This window comes from Paracoccidioides lutzii (genome assembly GCF_000150705.2).
Source record: "Paracoccidioides lutzii Pb01 unplaced genomic scaffold supercont2.7, whole genome shotgun sequence".
Classification (NCBI taxonomy): domain Eukaryota; kingdom Fungi; phylum Ascomycota; class Eurotiomycetes; order Onygenales; family Ajellomycetaceae; genus Paracoccidioides; species Paracoccidioides lutzii.
In genome coordinates this window covers 227,050-241,763 of record NW_015440953.1, presented here as the reverse complement: position 1 = coordinate 241,763, position 14,714 = coordinate 227,050, and the positions used below count along the sequence as shown (strand labels likewise).

At 46.4% G+C, this 14,714-nt stretch overlaps 5 protein-coding genes across 5 annotated transcripts in view; all 5 read left to right on the top strand.

The window, feature by feature from the left end:
* PAAG_11602 (CAMK/CAMKL/AMPK protein kinase) overlaps positions 1 to 410 on the top strand; it is a gene marked incomplete at both ends in the record, with an annotated part of 2,812 nt that extends 2,402 nt beyond the window's left edge. The window contains one exon of the mRNA XM_002794795.1: positions 196 to 410. Within this exon, the coding sequence (XP_002794841.1) occupies positions 196 to 410 (215 nt within the window). The remainder of the gene's footprint in view (positions 1 to 195) is intronic.
* A 2,564-nt stretch (positions 411 to 2,974) lies between these two features.
* Positions 2,975 to 3,770, top strand: PAAG_03385 (hypothetical protein; the record flags this gene model as incomplete). The annotated part of the gene is made up of 3 exons (XM_002794794.1): positions 2,975 to 3,016; positions 3,122 to 3,388; positions 3,558 to 3,770. 3 exons carry the CDS (start codon positions 2,975 to 2,977, stop codon positions 3,768 to 3,770), a joined length of 522 nt encoding a protein of 173 aa, XP_002794840.1.
* A 1,583-nt stretch (positions 3,771 to 5,353) lies between these two features.
* Positions 5,354 to 9,202, top strand: PAAG_03384 (hypothetical protein; the record flags this gene model as incomplete). The annotated part of the gene is made up of 15 exons (XM_015844952.1): positions 5,354 to 5,490; positions 5,618 to 5,751; positions 5,809 to 5,894; positions 6,003 to 6,041; positions 6,119 to 6,159; positions 6,377 to 6,416; positions 6,467 to 6,508; positions 6,570 to 6,607; positions 7,058 to 7,079; positions 7,134 to 7,204; positions 7,278 to 7,341; positions 7,374 to 7,394; positions 7,441 to 7,659; positions 7,994 to 8,159; positions 8,283 to 9,202. The coding sequence occupies 15 exons, from the start codon at positions 5,354 to 5,356 to the stop codon at positions 9,200 to 9,202; spliced, it is 2,040 nt and encodes a 679-aa protein (XP_015701926.1).
* A 1,855-nt stretch (positions 9,203 to 11,057) lies between these two features.
* PAAG_11601 (hypothetical protein) lies at positions 11,058 to 11,354 on the top strand (the record flags this gene model as incomplete). Its single annotated transcript, XM_015847221.1, has 1 exon — positions 11,058 to 11,354. One exon carries the CDS (start codon positions 11,058 to 11,060, stop codon positions 11,352 to 11,354), a length of 297 nt encoding a protein of 98 aa, XP_015703130.1.
* Positions 11,355 to 11,826: 472 nt separating this feature from the next.
* Positions 11,827 to 13,049, top strand: PAAG_11600 (hypothetical protein; the record flags this gene model as incomplete). The annotated part of the gene is made up of 4 exons (XM_015847220.1): positions 11,827 to 11,849; positions 11,895 to 11,929; positions 11,961 to 12,278; positions 12,784 to 13,049. 4 exons carry the CDS (start codon positions 11,827 to 11,829, stop codon positions 13,047 to 13,049), a joined length of 642 nt encoding a protein of 213 aa, XP_015703129.1.
* Between the last annotated feature and the right edge of the window lie 1,665 nt (positions 13,050 to 14,714).

Genomic DNA, 14,714 nt, shown 5'->3' with positions numbered 1-14,714 from the left:
CAGCATGAGATCTGAACTTGAGGTCTCAAATGCAATATAACCTCTATGACTCAGATAGCTGCATCGGCAAGGTGATCAGCCAGTTCAAACAGAATACTAAATATACCACCAAGCTGAACACTCTGGTCAGATCTTTGAATTACCTCTTCTGGCATGTGAATATGAAGGCCAAGCTAATTGACACTCAATGCTGAGTTATATTGGCGAACAATTTCATGGTCGATTTTAAGTGCGATGGGTATCAGAATGTGATACGTGTTGAGAATGAGGATGGTGGTGGTGGTGGTGGTGGTGGTGAGTGGAAGCCTACCAGCAAGCGGATTCGGAATCGGGAGAAGGAGGTTACCAGTCCCTATCCGTTCCTGGATGTTGCGTCGGACCTTGTTGCACAGTTGGCTGTTGCGAGTTGAGATCGTTTTGCCAATTCCCCTTTTTTCCCCCTTTTCCTCTTTTCCCCTTTTCCCCTTTTCCCCTTTCCCCCTGATGCTGTGTTTGACAGTCTTTGGTGGGTGTTTTGCCTGGCTTAGTTTACCGGTTGCCCACTTAAAACTTATTCTCTCTCTCTCCCTCTCTTCTTTTCATTTCTTTTTCTTATTAATACGCTGATAGCAAGCTTTTAATGCCTTGATGACCCCCATCTTTTTCATATCAAGATGTGTATGCTATGCTATGCTATGCTATGCTATGCTGTAGTTTGCATGCGTGATGATTATACAAGCCTTTTTTCTTTTCTTTAGTTTTTGCGGATGGGGTGGGCGGTTGGCTGGTTGGTTTGGTGGGGTTGACATCTTTGAGATATGGACATATTATTTTAAGTACTAAGACTTTTTTCGATGTTCGATATCATTTGCTTCTCGCAATTGCCATGACAATTTTACTTTTGATGTTACATACGGAGATGCAGATCTGAAAGAATGAAACGGAATATTAAAAAAAAAAAAAAAAAAAAAAAAAAAAAAAAAAAAAAACCACCCACAGGAAAGCAAAGGATGGGCAGTGTCACGTCTGCATAGGAGCTCTCTCTGTACAGGGCGTGCAGCTAGGCCCGAACATGGACACAGACTTCATTGAATAGGTATGTTATCAATGTCTACATTGCATCGCTGCCCACCTCTCACCTCCCTCCCTTGCCTCATCTTATCCTGTAATTTGCACAAGCAAGGGTCATGGATTGGAGAGCTTGGGATGTAGGTTATAGAGGGCAGTGACGAACATTTAATCTTCTCTCTGATGGCCTCTTCCTCGCTGTCCTGTTCTTGACCTTGAAGACATTGACTTGGTTTCTGATCAAAGAGTTAGTTTCGTTTCGAGGCCTGTGGGTTCATGGTTGAACCAGAAGGCATGAATATCTGTAGAGATCTAACAGCATATTTGTAATAATGGCGCTTTGTACGGCGATGGAAGCCAGCCCCGATCTTATATAACTCTGGCTCTTTTCCGCTTTCTTCCTCCGGGAAGAAGGCATAAACGTATTCCTCAAGAATCTGCTTCTTTTTGAACTTGGAACTCTTGCCTCTCGCTGGGCGAATCAACAAGCTTCATATCGTCCTATGATAATTAATGCCGCGGTTCCTTCTCCGGTTACCAACCAATCACCCAATAGTCCCCATCATATCAAAAGCTCAAGACTTCGCCCTCTCGACAATATGAAAAGAACATCTCAAACATCTCAGATCAACCTCACCCTCCAGCCCACATGTGATTAACGACATCGATAAGACGTCAAACGTGAACAACCACATGGTCCAAGAACCTTTCCCCTTCGGGCCAGGACTCGAGCAGATAAACCTCCTCGGATTTCACAGGCGACGGAGTTGCATCTCTTAAATCTTGATTTTTGGTTCCGGCGGCGGCACCTTGCACGGCGCTAGATAAGCACCCAGCTTTGCATCAGATTTTGACTTTTTCAACTAAATGTTTATTGCAGGGATTGTTTGCTGGCAGACCACCCTGCTCTGACGTTCGGGGTTTCAGAATAATTCGGTAGAATATGGGCCCTCTACATGCTGAAAACCGAGATATCGAATGAAATCACTCCTGTCGAATGTTACGATGGGGCTGGTTCTTGGTTGTGATACATGTGACAGCAGCCGGTTGGAGGATTCAAGCACAACAATGTAGTTAAAATGTTCATTTTCGACAGACTTGCCAACCTGAGACTTTTCCTGCTTAGACATAAACGGGGGCCTTCAGGTCTCCGAGTTAAGAACCCTCATCTTCTGCTTCTTCTTCTTCTTCTTCTTGGGGAGACGCAAACAATTGGCCAGTTGAGTTAACTACGTCCTTCACTGCCGAAGATCACGATCGAGACCCGACGCAGCAGAACAAACAACAGCCCACACGGGTAAGACTTAAGTTTCGCATACGATGATATAATCACGAAACATTCAAGGCCCTGCTCGACTTCATAACCAACTGCGACTTGGAAAGTTTGTGGCCTGAACCCCAAGCTCCCAGCTCGTAACCACACGTGGTATGACATCATGGCCATCTAGACCACATCACTGATGGCAAATACCCCGACAATCCAGCAATGGCTCGGGCTGCAATTGAATTCCGATCGGAAAAGAAAAGCTTGCAAAATGGCAAATACAACCTTAATTCAAAACTCCCAGGATGAAGCTGAAAGGGAAGCGATATGACGTAGCCTACATGGACTGCAATCTTAAATGGCTTCCCGTCCAGTCTGTTTGCCCGCCCACTGGCCCTTTGCTCCAGGACTGTTATTCGCCTCCTTAAACATTGCTTTTCGACTTCAATTCAGCGATCTGATTTCTGATCTTCGGGGATTCTGAAACTACCTATAGTATGATTAACCAAACGTCTCTACTGGCACTACAAGCGGATATTTGATATCTCACATTTTCTCTGCATACGGGCCATAGCGTCATATTATCAGATTGGGAAACAGTGTTTGCTGTATACACGTCTCTAGCATCTGGGCATCAGCGTGCGCACAAAAAATACAATCACAATGGCATTGAGGATGATCAACATAGCCCTTCGGGGTGTCGAGGTATGCATTACCAAGAACAACCACCCCTTGGCCTCCATCGCACGGCGAATTTCTCAAAACATAGGAGGGAAATTTTGATTGCTGAAGCACTCTGAATCCACACAGTGGTTCTTCACGATAATCATCATGGCTCTCATCGGCAATATGATAGCAGATGCATTCCACGGCAGCGCGGCATCAGTGAACTACATCCTATTCGTATCGGCATTTTCAATGCTGACGCTCTTCTACCTAACCGCCGCCGCCATTAGCGAGTCCTTCATGATTCACCCCATCGTCGTCTGCTTCGTCGATTTGCTGAATGACATCTTCATTTTCTGCGGTGCGTTGGCTCTGTCCTTAAAGCTGCGCGTGCGTGATTGCAGTAACGAGGTACGTGTTGCAAACACAAAGGCAAAACAAGAAAGAAAGAAAGAAAAGAAAGGAAAAAGGAAGGGGAAAGGTGTTGAAGAGGGGGGGGGGAAGAATACTTTACACCAAAAGGAACATGCGATTTTGAGAAGACTGGATTTTACTGACCTGCCAGATCCATCTTTTGTAGGCCTTCACCTCCACAAACTCGATAACCAGAGGCGCACCCGACCAGGAGAAGCGCTGCCGTGAAGCGCAGGCGGCCACAGCCTTCCTCTGGTTCCTGTGGGCTGCATTTATAGCCTCGACAGTCATCTCTGGGCTTGGAATACGTGGAACGATGGCTGAGATGCATGGTCCTCGTCCTGGCCGACGGGGTCACCCGTCAATGGCCCAAGTGTAGAGCGGCCGGGGAGGGGGAGGAGTGGCAATGTTGCTAAGAAGGGTTTTCTGTGAAAGTTGCTGCTGGAACTGGAACGAATCGAAAGCATGTGGTATTTATATTTCACCTCCTGAAATTGAATTGTTTTATAACTCTTTTCTTTCATGCGCTTACGGAATGTTCAGAGCCGGCTCAGTCCTATTTGCGCTCGCGATTCTATTATATTCTATTATTTTCCTTTTTAAGGTCATTCCACGATTTGGTGACTGAGGGCCATGGAGAATCAAGCTGAATATTCCACGGGAAAAGAATCAAGTTTTTTCAGGGTGTTTTCGTGATCGTCTAGTCTTTGAAATGTCCACATATAAAGTCCAACGCCAAAATAACTGTCTGATAAGATCGATTTTGTATCTTTTATCAGGATAGTTGGTTACCGGCATGCGGAGAACGTGCATGAATGATAGGCGCCCCTGTTTATAGAAAAATGACCAGTTTTGCGTTTCTTCGCTGATGCCTGTAACAGGCTTTACCCATTGCTCTGTGTTAGATGCCTAAACCACATATACAGAAGGATGCTGTAATGCGAGAGTCAAATACCCCGCTGTCCTTCGGTCTGTCTAACTACAGATATCAGTATTTGGTGGAGGAAGATAAAGACAGTATTTAAGGATTCCTTTTTTATCAGGTTTTGGATGGAATTCCTCTGCAAAAGGGTTCTCTAAAGAAGCGCCTTTACTCTCACATCCAGACCTGTTTCCATATCCCAAACAACATCATATGTATCCTGTGCTTGTAATGACATGCTTCGGAAACAGGTCCAAAAATTAGATAGTAGTTAAGCAAGGCAGCCGGGCCGTAAACTGATTCTATGATTAGTTAGTAAACGCCCTGAAGAATCGTTGCCCTGTCGCGGATACAAACACGCATGTTCCTGAGATGGGAGAAACACACACGGAAGATAAATCTCTCCTGTTAACTCCAGATTTCCGCGACACACATTCTGTTGATCGAATTGTCAAGCTTAGCAGGGCCCTCTTTGTCACGCCGATCCAACGGGATTCAGTTAAGCAGCGTCAAACCGCTGTCTATAACTAAGCAAACCCGCGATAGTTATTCCTAGCATCGCTCCCTCAAGGAGTAAGGACTCGACCTGAAGAGGACGATGTGAAGTTATGGGTAGACATAACCGTCCGCAGTTACTATTCCGAGAGATCTTGTCTTCAGTTTATGCTGCTCGTCAATATCTGAAGCAAACAAACAAGGTTGGCCCTGATCCAGGGAACAAGCGACACGCAGACTTGAAGTTTAGTTGCGCGGAGTTCACCGTACAGATAGATCATAGAAGATTCTGTGTCTCCAACCGCCCTATTTATCGCGGGACATAATCCCTTCCCATATTTTATATACAGTGTGCAGGGATGCTCTGGCGCTTTCGGGCTGGCGGCTGCGAAGATTTGTCTATCTATAAAGGCGTCCTGTCGTCTCAGTTGGATTTTACTTCTCCCAACCCCTTCTGTAGAACTAATTCACCTCTCTCTCCGTGCCCACGCCAGTCTCCATTAACTGCGTAGATATATACTAACCAGCTCCCGGGATCTTCTGCCATGGCTTCTCTGTACAATATTGTCGAGGATGATTCCGACGAAGAGAGCGGAGAGAATCCTGATTTCCCGTTCGCGAATTCGGCATCTGCTGCCCTGTTCATGGCCGGCTTGTCTGACCGAGTTGGAATCCCATACGGGTGATGGGGTTTGCAGTAGAGTTGATGGGAGGTTCTCGCGCCACGGGCGATGTTGTCCTTTCATTCCGCGCTTGGAAAGATGGGAGATCTCTAGATGTGGAGGCTGAAAGTCGGTATGTATAATAAGTGTAGCCCAGGTGCAACATGAATCACTACCTACTTTACACCTGCATACGGGAAATACGTCCAGTCTCATCATTCCCAACAGCAAGCTTCTGAGTAGTACAATGAAGATCTCTGTCCGCACTGGACCGGGTTACGGTGATTGCGAGACTTCGATACGTGGCCTCCCTTGCTGACATACCAGGAAAACCACAGGTGGTCAAAACAGCTGGCGAGAACTAAGTGCGAATCGGAGACAGCTTGACATCAATATCGGTTCAGGGCAGCGGCACATCTATGTGGTAGATACATTCTATTTGCTGCGAGGCAAAAAAAAGGCAGCTTTAATGACCCGACACAGAACAATGACATGAGAGACATCCGGTTATCTACTGCTGACGCATTCTAAGGAAACTCGGAGCTCTGCAGACCATTTGGCCCCAGAAGTTGTAAGGCGCCTCCTCAACTCGACACTTTTCCTGCTGAACGAGCAGCCGCAATGGAATGCATTTTTCGGCCTTTAAAGTATTCGATCAAGGTCATTTTGGTCGTCTCTTCCAAGACTCGGTGGGCACTTCACCAGATTTCCAATCGGGAGATAGCTACCATCCAGCGCCAACCCTTTCCCTCAATCAGGGTGGTCCTAGAGAATTCAGGGACTGTCGTTCTTGCGAGTGTCTATGGAGCTAGGAACTGTGGGGTGATAACGAAGCGTTCAATTTCTGTATTAGACCTAGGCGTCATGCATTACCAGGCCACGTTGTTACATTAGCTGGTCTGTAAGGACGGAAAAACAACGGCGGAAATCTGCTCGGGGGCTTGTTGTCTGTCAATTTGGATTTCCAACTGCTAATGGATGGCGTGCTGGAGACAGCTCTGGGCGCGCTCACTGTCTTCTGGAGATTTATTCAACTTGGTATCCTCTTAGCGAAGAGGCAAGGGATTGAAAAAGACAGGCAAAGCTAATTTTCCAAGAGGAAAGGCAAGAAAAAGGCACATTTGGGCAGGGGATAATGTTATGGAGAAGCTAATTAAGCAAGAGAGAAAAGAATTCCATGAAATGTTGAAGAGAGAAGATAAGATCTCACCTGCAACCATAATGTGCTCGGTGCTCACTCTTGTCGCATAACTACGCAGCAGATGATGGGGTCGTTTTCAACTCTCCAGGATTAAGAATGTTTGCTGCTAGGTTTTCTCAGATTTCGCAAGGTTGAAATGCTTAAAAAGCTCTTAAAGACACCACATCCATCATGAATACAACTGGCTGTTGAGAGAATTGGACACGGTTTGCCTCAGTTTGCAGCCGTTAGATTTTTTTCTAAAACGCCCCAATTGTGAACCAGAGGCTTCTGTGACAAGGTTGCAGAGATCTCACACTTCACAATGTTCATCTTTTGCTGCAATTTTTATTCTTCGATAGGTTGGGTTTGCGAGTTGTGTCAGGTTGACTTGTCCCTCTGCTTAGGGAGGGAATGGCCTCGGACTGTGTGTGATTTGCACCTTTTGTTTCGATGCTGAGTGGACTCGGAATAATATTTAAGTTACTACACCATACATACCTTGTTGAAGGTCAACCTGTGAATCGAAAGGATGTTTTATTCCTCCATCACTGGTGAAACAACAGAAATGCCACGAATAAAATCATCAAAAAACGCACTGATCATTCGTCTAAATACTCACATCAGCCCCAAACATCGCTGCAAGAAAACCCAACGCCCGAGACTATTAATGGAAGCAGAGCGGGAGACTGTGAGACTTGACTAACTCCTAAAGCCCTCCAGACAGTCGTTGCGGGCGACGATGTCTAAGAATAGGCGCAGCGAGATTACTTTTCTTCCCCCCGTCTAGGGCTCCTCCGGCGACAATACGGTGCCAACCCCTGATCCGCCAAAATCTAGCGCCTCTGGGCAAAGCGTCCGCCTGGTTCAAGGCTGGTTGTTCGGCACGAGAGGTTGGCGCAGAACTGCTAAAATAGACCGTTTAGACTGGAGACTGGGCAGCAAGGAATCCGCCAATAATGACGGCCAGGCTGTGAGATTGAACAGGGCAGTGCGGGTGGCATTTGGAGTCGGGGAATTGCTTCATATTGGCTCGTATATAACTCCTTCGCGCCTGGCATCCACTCTCCTTTTTTTTTTTTTTTTTTTTTTTATTATTTATTTTTTTCCTTTAAACTCACCCTCCTTTAATATTCTCGGATTAACATTTTTCTTCTGTTTTGTTTCTCGTTCATATTGCTATTGGGGTGGATTTTTTTTCTTTTCATTTTTCTTCTTCATATTCCCTCCCCTGTTTTCGATTTATCTGCTCTGTATAAAAAAAGGGCGCTCGTGTTTCATTGCCATCATTCTATACTCTCGTTGTGGATACCCAATCTCTCGTCGTCTTACAGAAATCATAGAGAGCTCGGGAAGGGGGAAGGGCTGTGAAAATGAAGGCCTCCACGGGCTTTCTGCTCGCCTCGTGCGCAGCCGTCGCTTCGGCATTATTCCAGATCGAGGTCAAGACAGCTGCAGATAAACATGTTAATCTCGTTGTAAAGCTAGATGAGCTGGAGAGAACACATCGTATGTCACTCGAACAACCCCTGAGAAACATACAGATCTTAAATGTGTTTCTATATGTATCACGTTTATATATATACATTTGTATTCTTATTTACTAATATACCCTCCTTCTACCCCATCCAGGCTCCGTAAGTAGCGGATATGGCGCATCTGTCAAAGAACCAGGGGTCTACTGCCAAGCGTACGCAGACCCCCACGGTCGCGACGAACTAGGCGAGCCCTTCCGTAAGGACAAAGATGTCGTCTTTGCCAAATACTCCGAGGGTGCGTTGTCTATCGGTTCGTTCTTGTGCGTTGATGAGGTGTCCAAACTGCGACCAGATGGGAAGGCTGGTGATGGTAAAGAGGATGACGACGACGACGACAATGATGATGACGATGATGATGATGATGGAAAGGCGGACAGCGATGATTTACAGCTTAGCGGAAAGGGTGGGGATGATGATGATGATGACGATGATGACGATGATTTAGAGCCTGGAGAGAGAGATCAGGGTGATGATGCTGTGAATTCTTTGAAAGCTGCCGGGGAAGATGGGTATGGTTATGACGACGACGATGATGATGAAGCGGATGGGGATGATTTGGATATCGACGGGAAGGATTGGGGTGAGGACGGGGGTTTGGACGATGACGACGACTACGGAGAAGATACGTTGTCCGACGGACATGCCTCAAATCCTAGCAGCAAAGATCTAGTCGATGACCTGGACGACGGAGATGATGCGGAGGACGACGAGAACTCTCTCAAATCTGGCAGCCATGACAGTTCCAGGTTTGATTTGGACGACGATGAGGCGGATGCGGACGGTGCGGATGACTTGGACACAGGTGATGACGATGGCGACGATGATCTGGAGCCCAGCGGGCAGGACGAGAACAGGAAGCATGCTTTGAAAACTAGCGGGAAGGGCGAGGATGCTGGGAAGGATCTCGAGACTGACGGAGGGGACAGTGATGACTTTGAGAGTTTAGATCTCTATGATGACGAGGATAAACTCGATGAAGATCCGTCGCAGAAGAAGCATGGACTGCACAGCTAGGGCGGGACTGTTCAGATCTGACAATTAAGTCGTTGACGATGTAGTCATCTTGCTGGAGGCTATCTGTTTCTTCCAGTTTCCCCAAGAAAAGCGAGGCGAGGGTGGGGAGAGATGCCAGCCGCTGCAATCGAGGGTATATAGTGTCCTGCGAAGAAGGGCGATGTAGATAGATGGATATCTTTTCTCTTCTTGGTTTCTTCGATGTCTTGTTCTGGGTTTTTCTTTTGGTTTACATTCACATACATAACCACATAGTTGACTTTAACGAGTCCCGTTTTGTTATATATATATATATATATTGTTCTTGGAATAAATCACTTGTTTCCCTTCTTGTTTTCATGGTTTGTTTTAGCTGTGGATATTGGAGATTTTTCCTTGCTCATCAGAGTAGTCAGTTGTGGTCAAACTGTTATGGAGCATGGCTCAGGGGTCAGATACTACACATTCATACATTGACTCCTTGCTCCGTCCTGTACACCACAGAACAGCCTTTTGAGATATTGGACATGTTCCCACCCTCTTTCTTCACATGTACACAATCTACCGCAGTCTGCGCAGTCTTCTTGTTTTCTTGATTTCTGCCAGAACAAAAGGAAGAATACGAGATAAAACCAACCCCGTACGTGCGGGTCCTCGTTTTTTCGTTTAATTAACCCCAGGCTTTAGAAAACCGTCGCTAGTTCTTACAAACCAAGGATGCGTGGAGGGATAGTTAACTCAGAACTCCGAGGGCCGTCTTTTCAACATTATTATAACTTAGGAGCTGAGATGGATAGCCTGTTTCAAATTTCTGTCTTCATCTTTCAAAGCTCGGAATGCCCTGCTATGTCCCGATTATGGCAACAACCGAGCGCGCTCTGTTCTGCTAGGATCCAACGGTGGCAACCCGGGGCGTAGTCCATAGCGCCCGCTATGTGCGCATGTTCACTCGTTCGTTTGTTCGCATATTCACATATTCACATATTCGCATGTTCGCTTGTTCGCTATGTCGGCAACCTCCCTGCCGCTGCCGTTGCGCATATCTTAGTCCGTAACATTTCTCGATATCCATGGGCTTCATCAGCGTGAAATGTTGCCCAGACTGATGGTACGTTCATCCACATCCAACGGACCGCCTGCCAGACGTTTCTTTCAGTGCGAGTTGTTACATGCGAAGAACGCATGAAGGTGTCATCCAAGTGAACCTGGCATGGGTACGGTTATGTCTGCACCCCCATCGACCAGCGTGGGCCATGATGGGAAGCCAGGTTGCTTTCCTATCCGTATCTGCTTTATTGTATATGCTAGGCACCAGGCCCCATTCACTGTGACTGCCCTGTTCTCCAGCCAGCAAATCTCCTGGCTGTTCACATGGTCTCGCTTTCGCTGCCGGCTGGAAGGAGGAGGGTTCTCTATCTCGAACGAGGCGGCGTGAGGCGACTATTTAACTTGATTAGGGCACGCTTTCAGCTACTGGAGCAGGAAATTCAGTCCAGTCGAGCTAGAGCACCAAACGACAGAAATAAAGTGGCACATTTCTTGTGATTCCAATCCGAAATTTAAAAAAAAACCCTACCCTGATCCGGAAATGGTTAACTCTTTGATGGATTTCCAAGAACCCGATCCGGGCCCGCTTGAATTCTACATCTCGTTGGCCCAAAGTTCCATCCCTGTCGACTCCGGCTTCGTGATTGTCAGACAACTTCCGGGGAGAATTTTTTATGCCTCTGTGTCCATCGCTCCTTTTGCCTGCATGACCCTTTGACACTCAGTGTACTTCTGCTGGAAAGCTCTGAAGCGACGTATCTCTCTCTACTCCCGCGATCTTATTGCTTTCCAGTGGCCACATACTAGAATTTACAACGCTCTGTTTAATATGGCGAACCTTTCGCAAGGCGATCGAAACGCCATTGGAAAATACCCTTTGAACAACTCCCTAAGTCATTTACAAGACTTGCTTCAAGATACAGAGAAATTCTACATGACACACCCAATTTGTTATCAGGAGCTTGATCAGTTTGCAGAGGCACATGGCTCGGCTCAGAAAATTGACTGGAGGCCTCTCGCGCCGCCCACCCAGCCTCTAGGGGAACTTATTGCAACACGCAAAGTCGATGTCGGCTTCGTCAATGATCCAAGTGCCACCGAAGACTCCATATGCCGCTGGTCTTAGGTTTTCTCATACCCGGAGAACTGAAGGATGACCCCAAGTATGACAGCCTCTCAAGAATGTGGCCTTGACTTGGGAAGGTTACGCCACAGAGGTCCTGGCAGCTCAGGATTCAAGTCGTTTTGTTCTGGGGCTCACGCACTGCGGGCCATTTTTCCGCCTGTGGCAATTTGACTGCCTGGGTAGGATAGCATTAGAGAGCTTTGATATCAACACAGATAGTCTCCGATTCATAACCATCATTCTTGGGTTCCTCCTCATGAGCCCAGAGCAGCTTGGATTCGACCCCCCCGGTAATCACTATTGTCGACAAACGTCGCATTGAGGCAGCGAGGAATGGCAAAAAGGAAAGGCTTATTGTGAGGATGACCCACGAAACCCTCTGGTGATCAAAGACTCATGGCAGTATCCAGAGAGCGTTCAGGGGGAAAAACATACCATCAAGACCACCTTCAGCAAACAATCATGCGCCATCATGCGTCATCATGTTGTAGAATTGTAGGCCAGGATCAAGAAGTGCAAGCAACACACACGCGTATCAAGCACCCCGGAACCAACCCTGGCAGCCGAAAGTGGAGGTGAACACAAACTGGTAAGCACTTACGGCAGTCCTAGGACTGTGTAGTCCCTCCTTTGTTCCCGCAACTCCTACTGGAGATTCATTGAAGAACTATAGCTGTGTTGCAAACCCGCTGAGACAACTCCCCCACAACGACATCGTGTTCGAATGGATGACAGAGTGTTGTCAGCCCGCTTCCAAGGAGCTGAAGGATCGCCTAACGCACGCTCCCATTCTCTCCCATTATGACCCAACGAAACCAGCGGGGCTGGAGACCGACAAAGGCCGTCGTTGCTGGTCCAAAAGAGCATGGGAAATCAAGTCCACAAAACAGAGAGAGAAGATGACTGCACTCCATGCAATCGAGGGTGCGTAATAAAAAGAAGAATCCTGACACAGAAGCTGTTCATGAAATATCCTGCACATTCCTCTGTTGGTATTTCAGAGGCATAGCCGTGTCAGGAACATGCAGAGTCAGATGGTGTCGACTCTCCTCATCATCTTCTGGCGCTAAAGTATGATACACATGGTCTGGAAGAATGATTTCGAGTCTGTATCCAGTAACTAAGTTTACACTGCTCATGTCGGTCCCATTGGGTGGCCGCAGCCGGCCAGTTCTCATTCAGAACAACTTGCAGAAACAAGCTTGCGGGTGGTCGAGACAGCACCGCTGGGAAGGGCGCGGCTGAGCCGTGGAGGGGGCCTGTTGGCAAAGAGGTCATGAGAGCGTCAAGGAATGTTAGCAACTTATTTTTGACAGTTCCGGAGCCCGCTGTATTGCTTGCGAAGGAATACATACAAACCCAGCATTTTCCTCACAGCAAAAACAACTTTAGCTTGTCACTTCCTGAGCCTACCAAAAAAACCTTTCAGTGCTTGCTCGAGTTGACGACAAGTCCAAAATTAGTTTTACATATCAACGTGCACGAAGCGATTCAGCTGAAAAGGCAATCGTCACATTCAGCGCGCAGCTTATGCTGATTCTGCTCCGCATAGAGGAATGTCTAGAAACTGAGATATGCCCCAAAAATATCTGCGGACCCTCTGTCCCTAGCGGACAATCTTGGCACGCTGGCGGAACCGAACCGAAAGAGCCCGAGCATTTAACTGTCGACTTTAAAGACGCTGCCGGGCAATGATATCACCGCAAACATGTTTCCCGTCAAGAGATATCATCATCGAGAGCACCTCACTTTTGGGTACCATTCAAGGAAGTTACCAGCGTCGAGACGAGAGCTGTTGGTGAGTTAGCTTCTTGGCATTTACCTTAACTGCGTGTGTGTCTATCCTGCAGGGGTTTAGTTCATATTCATCACAGAGTACCCAACTGGATCATGATAGAGGCACCCATGGCGAACTGAGAGAAACAGGTAACCTTGAGGTGCAGATGATATAGCTTGTGACTTTAAACATGCAATATTTCTTCATCTGGGACCTTTGAAGGGAAGTCAACCAGTTTCAGATGAGATGGATTCTAATTCAGATGCCAAATTTTGGATCAATCTCTATATCCCGGCTAACCAAGACAGCGGGCAAAAAAAAAAAAAAAAAAAAAAAAAAAAAAAAAAAAAAACTGCTTAAGACGTTGTGAGTCCATAAGCCTGGGCCAAAACTCTCAAATCACCATTTTCTTAGATTTCAAACCATTGCTGTTCTGCCTTGCAGTCGTTGAATTTTCTCTTTTGATGGAATTCTGCTTTGATTTTGTATGATGGATCGACGGACCAACACTTTTTTTTTTGCGATTTTGCACTCCGCTTGGTAGTGTAGCTCTCTCTCTGCCTTTATATCAGCACTGAATCACAGTTGAACGTCGTTTCGATGGCGCCAACACATTATAGCTCAGAGGAAGAGCGACAGGATTGATCTTCAACCTGCTCGGTGGCATCGTCGTTGCTGATGCTTTCGTGCTGCATGGTTAGCATCTCTTTTTCTTCTTCTATGTTGTGCTAAAAACATCAAATTAGCTGTATTGCTCATTATCCTCGCTGTGCTCACATATCATCTGTATCTAGGTGCCATGAGCGAAGGGCCATCATGACATCTGATGCCTACAGAGAAATGTCATGATGGACAAAGCCAAGAGTGATTCTCCGCCGGATGGCATGTTTGCGCATGCCTCTGGGGCGAATGGGTCACAAGCCTGCCTGCTTCTGAGAAGGAAGACGGGTTGAATCTGGGGCCTGAAACTGCCAGCCCAAGATACAAGTCATGCCATGCTTATGTCCCAAAAAAAAAAAAGAAAAAGGCAGTTGTGATATACAGGGATGGCAGGGTGACTAATCAGATGCAATCTTCCCAAACGTCAGTTGGTTCAGGTAAATTGCTTGTTCAGGTCTCATGCAACAACAACAACAACAACAACAACAACAACAACAACAACAACAACAACAACAACAACAACAACAACAACAACAACAACAACAACAACAACAACAACAACAACAACAACAACAACAACAACAACAACAACAACAACAACAACAACAACAACAACAACAACAACAACAACAACAACAACAACAACAACAACAACAACAACAAACAGTTGATTTTAGTAAACATATCTATTAGTATTAGTTATTGAAACCAGTGTAAAAGCTTCGTCATGTCAATTACACATAGAAATCACCCCATCTTCTTTTTTAGAAGTCGATGCATTAAAAATATATATTTACTTTTTCCGTGTTGATCATCTTCAGCATCACGTGTATTACTCCTAAGTGCTTTTTTAAAATGTCAGCGTATTCTGACTATGTATCATTTGATCTCTTTCTGCTGGGTGATATTATTGACCCTTTGAC